Source organism: Phalaenopsis equestris, unplaced genomic scaffold (genome assembly GCF_001263595.1).
Source record: "Phalaenopsis equestris unplaced genomic scaffold, ASM126359v1 Scaffold000133, whole genome shotgun sequence".
Lineage (NCBI taxonomy): Eukaryota > Viridiplantae > Streptophyta > Magnoliopsida > Asparagales > Orchidaceae > Phalaenopsis > Phalaenopsis equestris.
In genome coordinates this window covers 57,144-69,718 of record NW_018164575.1, presented here as the reverse complement: position 1 = coordinate 69,718, position 12,575 = coordinate 57,144, and the positions used below count along the sequence as shown (strand labels likewise).

At 37.6% G+C, this 12,575-nt stretch overlaps 1 protein-coding gene across 1 annotated transcript in view; it reads left to right on the top strand.

The window, feature by feature from the left end:
• Nucleotides 1–12,575, top strand: part of LOC110021321 (tetratricopeptide repeat protein SKI3) — a 92,219-nt gene that overhangs the window by 43,575 nt on the left and 36,069 nt on the right. The window contains 5 exon segments of the mRNA XM_020719765.1: nucleotides 5,156–5,211; nucleotides 6,278–6,496; nucleotides 6,783–6,834; nucleotides 7,228–7,601; nucleotides 7,694–7,788. Of these exon segments, the coding sequence (XP_020575424.1) occupies nucleotides 5,156–5,211; nucleotides 6,278–6,496; nucleotides 6,783–6,834; nucleotides 7,228–7,601; nucleotides 7,694–7,788 (796 nt within the window).

Here is a 12,575-nt window from a genome sequence, read left to right as displayed (position 1 = left end):
ATTTGTTACCTAAGCAAGAAAACCTTGATTTTTCACGATTCAATAATTTGAAAGCTTTTAAAAAGGTAATTATTATGGATATCAATCTTTTATCACAACAATAACAGCTAGAAGCTTTTATCCCACTAAGTGGAGTTGACTACATGAATCCTTTTTCCCCATTATGCCTATTGAGTGTCGTTTTTCATTAATTCTAATAAACTAAGATCATTTTTTATACAACATGCCAAAGTCCTTTTTAGTTTACTTCTAGCTTTCTTAACATAAGTCGAATCTAAAACATCTACACTCCTAATTGGATTGTCAGGTGGTCGACATTTAATGTGACTAAGCCATCTTTAGGCGACTCTATCTAATCTTGTCTGCCATTGGAGCTATACTAACCCCTTTACTAAAACATTCGTTTCACATTTTATTTCTAAGGTCAAGCCACTCAACAGCCTAAGCATGTCAAGCCACTCAACAGGTCAAGCCACTCAACAGCCTAAGCATTCTTATCTCAGCAACACTTAACTTTGTTTTATGCTTCTCTTTTATAGGCTAATATTCTGCTCCATAAGGCATTACAGGTCTCACTACCATTTTATAAAATTTTCCTTTGAGTCTAAGTAGTACTTTTCTATCACACAATAGGACCGATGCATTCCTCCACTTCAGCCATCTAAGTTGAATTCTACTAATAACATGCCCATCTATATCACCATCACTTTGGGCCAATTTTTATCACCCCAAAATTTAACCTCTGCTTCTTTAAGTACATTTAGTTTGACAGTCTTTTTCTTACAATTAATTGTGACGAAGTTCTTAGACAACCAATGCATGCTTAAAATCATCTCAAATTCCTCCAAGTGTAATACAATAAGTTGTGCATCAAAATTTTTTCCACCAATCATTAGCTTCACCTCACATAATTGATTTACATTCATAGAAGTAACATTTAACATTCTAATAGATAATATCACATACATTAAGATATTATTCAATTGCATCACTTTAACCAATTCCTCAGATATAAAAGAATATGATGCTCTCGAATCAAATAATAACTGATACTTTTCATTTAAACCAATGCATTGAACATTTAGGATTTACTTATGCAGTTAATTACTTGCAAGATGTTATGAATGACATGACTTGAATTTTATTATCATTAAAGGCACAATTTCTTAAAACTCTTAAATGTAAAACATACTTGTGATAACTTCAAGAGATTCCCTAGCTTCATACTATGAAAATGCATAAATCATGGGTTGGACATTCTGTTGGGTTTGACTAGGCTTTAGCATTGATACTGAAGATTCAGCTGCTTCCGACTGGCCAAAGCTCCTCTTAAGTGGTGCAATATTTCCCCTAGAGTCTATTGGAGCCATTTGTCCTAATCTATGACACTTTTTTGCTATATCATTGTTAGTGTCAAAAAAAAAGTGTTGAATCCATAAAGACATTCACCTTAGTGAGACCTCCCACATTTATCACACTTCTTAGCTTCAGTTTGACTGCCAAGAGTTCGAGATCTGACTTTCTTAGCTACTGTATTTCCTGACTTGAAGGACTACCTGCCCTAAGAACCCTGAGGAAATTTCTCCTCTTTTGAAAGTTCTCCATCCTTTGGTTACTTTCTAAATCTAGCTCAATCCTACCGACCCTCTAATGTGGGGCTTAGGGCCAGCTGGGTGAACCTGTTGGCAGAGGCATCGGGTGAACCCTGTCTAAGGAAGGGCTAATCTTGATTCTTACGGTACTGAGCGGGAGCGGCTTTTAGAAAAAGGGATTGTCCCGATTCCTTCAAATTTGAGTGGGAGTGACACCTTGAATGAGCGACAATGGTGCTAGCCCCCTTCCTCCTTCCGTTTTTGTCTTTTATCCTTTCTTTTCTCTTTCCCATCTGAGGGGAGTTTATTTAGTTTCTTGATGCTGAAATTAGGGTTATATTATGTTGTATTGATTATTTCAGACTTTTATCTTGATAGGGTTGTATCTGATGATTGGTGGTTCTTTGGCTGAATCTTGCTCCGAGGTGGTGTTGTATCTTCCTCAATCATTCTTCTCCCCTTTTCTCCTAGCTGCCGACCTACGCACTTTATTCAGTCCCTCTACTGCCACCTCCTCATATCCATAACCTACTGTCTAGCTCTCTCTACCGCCTTCTAGTAGCCGGTTTCTATCCCACTTGCTGCCGGTCTTGCCGTCCAGCCGTCCCAACCACCCACTTGCATTCTACTGGCCACCTACAACTCATTCCCCTCATCAACTGGTACTCTTTTCTACTCTTCCTTGCAGTTTTCTCTGCCAGCCTACCCCGCAGCCCTCAATCTTCCCCTTACACCTTGCCTCCTTACTGACACTACCTGCGCCCTCGGATCTGCTCTTCCGGTCCTAGCCGGAGAGTGGTTTGTTATTGTATTTCCCTTTTTCTTTTGTGTCATGTTGTTACTCTAATTCAGTGTTAATAAAAAATTGCTTTCTGTTTCTGCTGATTTCTTTACTAGTGTTGGCATTACCCTCTCCACTAAAACACTATAATCATCGATCTTAAAGGAATCAATGATTTTCTAATCATATCTTTTAGTGCAAACAAAAACCTGTGGCACTTCTCCTCTACATTTGAAAATAATTGGGTCGTATACTATAAAAGCATAGTGACATCATCTTCATACTGCAATATTGAACGACCACCCTGTTCCAACCGGATAAATTTGTCCCACATCTCTCTTGGTTGACAGTGGTCTGAACTAGTTTCAAAAAGTGTTCACAAACTCGTCCCACTCAATCTCCCTACGGAATCTTGTTTGCATGCCCTTAGGCTCAATCAGCTTGCTTGCTCTGTTAATGTAACTACTCGACTTCGGTCGACATATGGAAGTCTTGCACAAATTGCTCGCTCGTCTTGTGCTCGACTATCTACAAATGCTCTCTATCTCACCATCTCTCTCTATTATCTCTAGTGAGGTCTGTTCCCCTCTCTATTTTTTTGTTTCTTGGCTTGGTTCACACTTATTCTCTCTATTTCCCCATTTTGTAACGTGGAACCAACTAATACCAATTCAATCGAACTGGCATTAATCATTTCAATCTTTCCCTAAATGTAAGGCTTTAGACAAAATACCTTCTATTTTTTATGATTCTTCATGAAAATTATGAGAACATTTCTTGATATCGAAAAGTGAACCCTTTGGCAAATTTAGGGAAATGTAAGTCTCCGATTGAAACTCAAATAGGAAAAATGGTTACAAAGCTGAGAATTGACAATGACTTGGAGTTCTTGCTCAGATAAAATAATGAAGTATTGCAAAGAGCGAGTAGTAGCAGAACTTCTCATAGTAAGGTTGCGTTAGTAAAATGGGCTATCTGAATGATAACATAGAGCTGTTCTTGAAAGTTTAAGATGCATGTTGAATAATGTCGGTCTACCAACATATTCTGCACACAAGCAGCCAATACGACCGAAGTATTAGTTGATTAATAAGTGTCCTTTATCAGTTATTAAGTTTAAGCCTTGCAAGCAAGGTGGATTGGACAACCAGGGGTCTACAATAGACTAAAGGTATTTGGTTGTATTACTTTTGCTTATATTAGGCATGAAAAACTACTGCCAAGGCTTTGAAATGTATTTTAAGGAGTATCCTGAGAATATAAAAGGGTATGAGTTGTGGTGTTTGGGGCTAGTCTTCCTTAATGTTTGATAAATTGGGAATGTTATTTTAATAAAAAAATGGTGGATTTAGTATCAAGAACTAAGGCTCAAAGTAAGATTGATGATGCAAATCAAATATTACCACCATAGGTGTAGCAATCAAAGATTCATGGAATTCTTTGTGGCAATTCCTACAATCAATTGAAGTTGAACTTGAAGAACCTAGGCAAGAAACTATTTAAGAAGGCTAAGAAGAACATGGATGCATGATTCAAGCACCATGATGGTATGGACAAGCAAATATCATTTCTTATGGTTTTATGGCTAATTCTCTGTCAGGCGGTGAACCAGGTTCCCATAAAAATGCCATTGAAAGCGCAGGTTCTCATAAAAATTCCATTGAACGCGCAGAAGAAATAAATGGCAGCAAACTATGATTGAAAATATTATATCTGTTAAAAAGAACATTTCTTAGGAGTTGGTAGACAAGCCATGAAATAAAAAAGATTGTTTGTTGTGGAGTTGAAGAGCCAATTTTCAAAGCTAGGCTTGTATTTAAAATCTGATGCTTTGGACATTATTTTTGTGTATTCAGATACAAATTTTAGTACTTGGAAATGCTCGAAGATCATTTACATGTTACGTCTTTAAGTTGTTTGGAAAGAAAATTTGTATCCAGTTGTAGCTTTTTTAACAATTGATACTGAATATATTGATGCATTTGCATCCATAACAAAAGCTAATTGGTTGGAAGGGTTGATTTCTGAATTGTTTCAACTTTGAACAGTTGATTTATTTGGTGCTTGTGTCAAGTGATAATCAAAGTGCAGTATTTCTCTCCAAGACCCCCAGGCACCATTAAAGAACTAAGCATATAGATGCGAAGTTCCATTTCATCAAGGAGATATTTGCTAACTGGATTGTGGAGATTGTAAAGATTCCAACAAATGATAATGCACCCAATATGTTAACAAGAACTTTTGATTCCTCAAAATTTGAGGATGGTGAGAAATCTTGTTGTTGGTTTCTTGGAACATAATTAATTAAAGAACCTCTGGAGATTTCTTTATTGGTTCTTTGAATTTCCTTAGTTTAATTGTGAAAGCTGTTTTTACTGTTTTTTATTGGAGGGTTATTTGTGTAAATTTTAGTTTGCATAGACACTTTAGTTTCTGGCTTTAAATAGACCCTCAACCTTGTTGTAATTCATCCCAATTCATTCTCCTCTTGTATCCTTTCCTTCCTCTTGCTCTGTTTTTATTTTTTGGTTACTGATCTGCATGTTATAATCACCTGCTGCTGAGAGGAGAAACCTGTAGGTAGCTTGCTGCAGGGTTGAGGACTTTCCTGTCTAGATGGATTGGCCGTAGAATTGCTCTGTTAGGAGAAACCGTGAAGTTGCTCTGCCTTGGAGGCAGAAGAAGGGCTGCCGTTGCATGGTTTTCTGTATATTTCATGGAGCAACCTGCCATGAGGATCGGCTGAAGTTGAACTGTTGATACTGAAAACTGATGGGCTAAGGAGGGCTAGTGTTGAACAAACAGAACCTGAGAGCAATATGTGGGGTAGAAGAATTGGTAAACAGTTGAAATTTGATTCCTCTTCTTGAAATTCTGTGGTTTTTGTCAATGTCATGAAATATAGATTTTCCTTTAATTTAATTCAGTGTTTTTTATAATTCAAATGATATTAGGAGTCTAGTTTGATGTTTTCTTATTGAATTGAATAGGCGTAATCTGCCCAGACTTTTTTTGGGGAAAAATTTTGTACCTAATAAGCTATTCATAAGGCATGTCATACTTGGGAAAATAATATCATCATAATTTCCATACTGATTTCCTTTTGATATCATGCTGATTCTCATATGCATGAAGCACGGTTGCATGTGGAAGCAATCAGCATTGACTTTTGCTTGGTCTGAAATGACAATGTATTTTTGTACACAAAATAGAATAATATGCATATGTGGCATTCACACATTCTATCTGCTGCCTCTTTTTGATATGCTGCAGATTCTGTCCTTGGTTGAATTACAGTATGGTTCATCTTCTTAATTATGGCTCCTTTGCTTTGGGAAGCCCACAAACTTTAAATGTCATAAAGTTTTGTTTATTGACATTACAAATATTTTGAATATAGAACAGTTGTAGTTTTTATCTGTTATTGGTCCAGATAAATCTTTAAGTGGATTATTTCAGAAAATTTTCCATAATACCTATATGTATATGTGCACATGTAACGACATTTTGAATGATGGAATCTCATGCAAATAAAATGTTTTATGAGCCACTTGATCTTAGAACTATCAGATGCTTTTATTTAGCTATTTTTTCCTTGTCAATCACCTTGCTGAAGTGAAACAAGGAGCAATAAAGGCGCTCCACCCATTATATCAGCTATTATTAGTCATGAAATTTGGTAACCCTATCTCCTATTTCTGTTGTTTTTTTTATGGCGAAGGAACTCTTGCTTGTGTGTGTGGGTTGATGGTTGTGTGGGACTGTACTCACTACTCTGAAGACTTTTGCAGTTTCTGTAAAGTGTTTCACATCTTGGAGATTTATGATCATTTTATCATTTTACATGAAATAATTTTTTCCGATAGCCCTTCTCAGAAAGTTATAAATTGGCCTAATTTTGCAGGTTTTTACTGCAATAAAACATTCTATTCAACATTCACCAGACTATCCGGAATCACATAATGTACATGGGCTAATCTGCGAAGCCTGTTCAGATTATGAATCTGCAATATCTGCATATAGGCTGGCAAAGTCTGTCCTCAAGATTTCTCAAGTCTCACAGGAATCTGTTAAATCTTGTTTAAATGATGTTTCTGTAAATCTTGCCAGAGCACTGTGCCAGGTATTCACTATTTTGGCTGCATTCAAAGGCTGAGAAGTTGGCCTTGATATTATTAAATTATAAATATAATTATATTTTTGGATGTCATCTTACTTGCATTGAGTCAGCTATATTATTTGTAGATTCTTTTTATATATTGGCATATTTCCATTGTCCGTTCATGTGTGCATGGAATCAATGCCCTGTTACTTCCATTTGGGGTCCGTCAATAGGATGGAATTCTTTTTTCCTCATTTGATGTGGCTGCATCTTGTTAAATTTTTTTATTAATTCAGTTTTATCGTAGGCAGGGCATATGCTTGACGCAGAACGGGAGTGTGAAGCTTTGGATAAAGATGGTATGCTTTACGAACCAATGAATTCTTTTATTACCAGCCACTACATCTAACCATTATTTAATTTGGGAACTATAAAATGCCTTTGTTCATGATTACCTCTTTGTAGCTTATTTGAATAATTGTACATGAGTCACATGCTCCTCTTTCTCTCTTTTGGGAAGTTAGATCATTCTTTGTACGTGCATAATTGCATAGTTCTGTACCCTTTTTGATATTTTGAAATAAATACAATATGCAAGGTTCAAGGATAATATCAATGAAGTCTGACAATTATTACTGACAGACATTCTAGATGGACTATGGAAGCACTATTTGACATATGCTTCAGCCTACTATGATTCAAAATTTTTATCTAAAATTTTTTAACATATTTTATTTTTTTAATTATCAAAGGTATGCTTGATTACAAAGGCTTGCAAATTTATGCTGTTGCATTATGGAAACTGGGGAAGAAAGACCAAGCTCTCCATGTGGCAAGAAATTTGGCTAAGAATGTATCAACCATGGTGAGGTCTTCTTGTGCTGCTGCCACTGGCTTGATAATCCAGTTGATATATCATATTTCTGGACTGGAATCTGCTATTTCAACTATTTCAAAATTGCCTACGGAATACTTGATTGGAGTAAAAATGAGTCTGATTACTTCTGCAGTTAATGCTTTAGATCCAAATAATCGGTTACAGTTGCTTCTTCAAACTAATCTTCGTCCTTTTCATGCTTATGATTTGGTTGTGGAAATGCATACCATAACAGCTATGAGTAAAATGGTAATTTCTTACAATCATCTAATCTTCATAGTTTTCTATTCCACTCCATTTTTGACATTTGAGTAAGTTTGCAATTGTACCCAAATTTGCAGATCCAGAATGATTCAGAGCGGTCTCTTGACATTCACAGTGGCATTAAATACCTGAGGAAAGCTCTACGTCTGTATCCTGACAGTCGATTACTAAGGTGACATTTATAGTGTGTCACTATTATTTTTTCTTAGAAAACAAACTTAATCTTATTTTGGTTTATTTTCCTTAAACTGTACATATTTTGTTAAATTGAAAATTTGTAATGCTTGTCATGTTAAAATCTTATAATGAAGTTATTTATGGAAAGGAACCATATCGGCGCCAAGGCTCACAATCACCTGAGGCTATAGGTCAAAGCCCGGGCAATGTGCTGTGGTGCTTCATTTGCTTTAGTTCAACAACCAGCTTATAGTTTTTGTGTACTTTGCTTATGTCTATCTGCTTATAGTTGGCGAGAAGAAGTGATGGTAAAGGCTGGATATGTTCTTATTTGTTGAAGAATGATGTAGTTTATTGTGTTAGTTTTTTGGTATCGATAAAGAAGACATATGCTTTCATTATATGTGGCAAAGAGTAAAGCACAGCCTTAGTTTCTCCGACGAGTTGGGTCATGGGTTGATTTTATCTTCAGATATTCTAACCTTGTCAAACCCTACCCAGCATGCCGGGTAGTGGATAATAAATAAGTGAGCGGGTAAGCTTGGTTAAAGTAGAGAAAGAAGTTTCATAATGTTTGAAAATAATGTTGCAAACAAACAAAAACAAACTAGATAAATGAAACAAAATACTTGGACAACTAGGCAACTTCAAGCCTTTTTAAATTATAGAAATCATTTAAGGAAAAAGAACAGTAATTAGAGCTTCCCCAAAACTCGAAGTATTGGGGGTGAGTTGGAGCAGTCAATGCTTAGTTCATCCTTTGCATAACCCAACTTTCTACTGATGAGGGGTGTTTATAGCATTATAACAGATAAAAACCTACAAAAACCGCTTAAGAATTTAATAGCTGATAGTAACCTATAATTTTTTATTAAATTCATTATTTAGCAAATAATCAGAAGGTTAAAAGGTGGTGGAAACAAACATATAAAAATCATAAAATTGAATGATGAGTATATAACCCATCTACACCAAAAAACTTCTATTTACCATCCATCACAAATAAGATACTAATATATGGTAGATGCCGTAGGCTTTAATCAATAGCCCTCCACTTGTTAACTTATAGAAATCATAAAATTAGATGATTAATATATAACCCATGTATACTAAAAAACCTTCTATTTACCATTCATCGCAGATAAAGATGCCAATAGTAGCCCTTCACTTATTAGATGATGGTGATGAGAGCACTTAATTTGACCTTTTACGTGACTTTATTTTCTTAGACAATTTTTAATTCAAGGTATGTTTTGTATTAAATAATATCAATCTGTATTGCATTTATACCCATCACTTTAACTCGTTATAATTATTTAACGAACATAAAGATGGTTTTATATTTTCATATCAACTTTCATTTGGACTATTGTAATTTAGGCCCCACATTGTTGGGTTCAAACTATGACAACTCCATTTTGGTATTATTTTGTTTTTTGATTGACATGGTGTTGACCTCATTTTTAGTGAGGTCTTAGTCTCCTACTCTTAGAACCTAGGATCTAGCTTTAAGAGTTCTTCTTGACCATCCTAGTGGACTAGCAATGGAGCTCACATCCCGTAGAACTTCAAGCCACTTCTTGACTCATTTTGTGATTTTGTGAAGAACTAGGTTCCAAGCACTCAACTTCTAGTTGCAAGGGCTAAGGACCAACATGTAGAGGGCCCGAAATTGAGTTCCTATAGAGTTCCTATAAAATCAAACAGCCTTAGGTGAATCCTTTGTGACTCGATTACTTGCGAACGCCGCATTTCACGCACTCACTGCACCCCATACGATTTTGACTTGATTTAACTTGCACACCGGTGAGTTTGTCCGGACGACCTCAGATGACGAAACAGACCGCGCCGACGCGTCCGGAACGTCAACTTTAGCTAGGAAGGACACCCATATTGCTAGGGTTACACGCGCGCACATATGGCACGAAAATCAATGCACATTCTTTTATAGGGATGCGGGCTCGGGCTCAACTCATGTTCAACTCGGGTTTGATTTGGGCTGGACTCGGGCTGACCAAGGGTTAAACATTTTGAATTTTAAATTTCTGAATTTCAAATGTGACATTTAATCTCTATCTTAATGGAGAGTTATGATTTTCCAATTGCGTGAATGGAAACAAATTAATCCCCTGCCAATCCTTCAGGTAACGACTAGCTCTAAATTTTGGATATACTAATTTGCTTCTTCTTCTTGACAGAGCAGGCCGAATTTGAAAACCTCTCTTCTACTCGCGCTCGTCTCTCCTTCCTCGGCATCAAACGAAGTCCCTCGCTCTCGCTCGGCTCCATACACCGAAGCCCTCGCCCATCTGCACTAGTTCCGCTCGCCAGCTCCTCTACTCCCGCACGCCTACTCAACCGAAGCCATTCAACTCCATCTTCCTCTCTCAGTTCGGACCCACTCTCTCGCGCTCCCTCTGCTCGATCCCGTCTCCCGCACCGAAGGAGCCGCAGACCCCGCTCGATGCCTCGCCCGCTCGCCTCTTCCCTGCGTCGAAGAAGCTAGATCCTGATTCCTACACTCGCCTGCTCACCTCTTCCCTGCGTCGAAGAAGCTCGTTCCCGATCTCCCGCACCGAAGAAGCTCTGCTCCTTCCATGCAGACCCCGCTTGCTTCTCCTCCCCCGATCGAACAACAGTTCGAAAAAGCTCTGCTCGCCTCCCTTACTCGCGTACTTCTCCTCCTTGTTCCGAAGACCTGCTCGCACAGGAAACCCCTCACTTCTTCCTTGTGCGACGGAAGCTTCCTCTGCTGTCCTGCTCCTCTGCGAATCGATAGAAGCTCCCGATCGCTTCTCCTCTGTGCGACGGCACTAGTGCTGTACCGAACTCCCTCCTTTCTCAGCGCCGAAGCCTCGCTCACCTCTCGTCCGCGTCAAAGTCGCCCGCCTCACTCGGCTGACCCTCCCTCGCCCGCATTGGAGGTAGGAAAAATGCAAAACTTCCCAGAACCATCTCGATTCGACCTCCCTCTTCCTCACGCACGCAGGAGAAGCGCCCGAATCTCTTCTTTCCTCGACTGAAGCTGCTAGCCTCCTCTCGCCAGCGAACAGCAACCTCCAGACAGGTATATTCTTTCCAGCTATTGCATCTTATGGCTATCAAATTATTTACATAAATTTGAAATGGAATCCTCTCCACATGAATACATTCTTACTCATTTTGGAGAAATATAAACAATATTTCGATTATATGTTATTGCTGATTTTAAACGCCCATTTACTGGTTTTATGTTTAAAGCACCTAAATGCAAATACTTTGATGTTCCAATGACCATTTACTTGCTGATTTTAAACGCTCATTTACTGGTTTTATGTTTCAAGCACCTAAGTGCAAATACTTTGATGTTCCAATGATCATTTACTTGCTGATTTTAAACGCTCATTTACTGGTTTTATGTTTCAAGCAATTAAATGCAATATTGTGAAGTCCCAATGACCATTTACTTATTGATCTTAAATACTCATTTGTTAATTTCATGTTTCGAGCACTCGAAAGGAAATACTATGAGGCTCGATATGATCGTTATTCTAGGGTTTGAATGCTTCTTTGCAGGTCTATATTCTTTCATTTCCGAATGCCTCCCTAGGGGGTTGTTTTACATGTTGTTTGGTGGATTTAAACATTGCAATTTTTAGGGTTTTGTCAACTGATTCATGTACTATTTTAAAGACAATCTGTTAACTGATTTTGGAGAGTTTACACACTATTTTGGATTGAATTTCCTAACTGATTTTTGGATATTTAAAATTGATGCTTTGATCTTACATGAAAGCTGTTTGGGAATTTTAAAATTACTGTTTTAGGGCTGATTTTGTGAGTTTTACCTACTGTTTTGGAGGCACTAAAACCATCATTTACGGGGTTGTTTTAATCACTGTTTTAAGACATTTTGGTGGGCTGACTTTGAGGTAATCTACGCACTATTTTGGCAAGACTTATGTAGCCTTTAAGTGTTGATTTACATGCGGTTTAGAATTTGTTTAACGGACCCCTTTTTGCCCAATGTTTTGGGTTTCAATTGATTATTATTTAAACGCTTTTAGGTCGATCCACTCGTTGTTTTCTCCCTTGACTTTACTAGTTTTGGAAGTATGTCTGCCTCATCTTTCTTTTGTTTTACTTCTTTTTAAATGGTTAAGTCATAAAGATGAGGATTGATGATTTAATTAATTGGAAGATATAGAAAATTTTAAATCACCTTAAACATAAGTTAAAGATTAGGTTTCCTAGAGTTTTAGGAGCACATACCTTAGGTGAGAATCCATCCACCTAGTCCTCAGTGTAGACCTCTTAGACTTTAGGTGTACACCCTAAGTAAGAGCTCATCCACCTAATCCTCAGCCATCCACCTAGTCCTCGATTTAGGCTTCATACACTTTAGAAGCACACCCTAGGTGAGAGCCCATCCACCTAGTCCTCGATTTAGGCTTTCTAGAGCCCCATCCACCTAATCCTCAATGTAGGTTTCCTAGTCTTTAGGAGCACACCTTAGGTGAGAGCCCATCTACCTAATCTCTGCAGTGTAACCTCCCAAGATTTTAGGAGCATACATTAGGTAAGAATATATTCACCTATTCCTCGAATGCACATTGAATGCACATTGAAACTAGACATGACCCTAATTCACAAACTGATCAAGACACTAGACACCGGGATGCACCGAGACGTGACCCATGCTTCCTTAATTAAATCAACGGTAAAATTTCCTTAATGACTTAACCTACAATGAAACCCAATGCATCAAGATTTGAGTTTGAATATTACACTCAAATTCTCCTG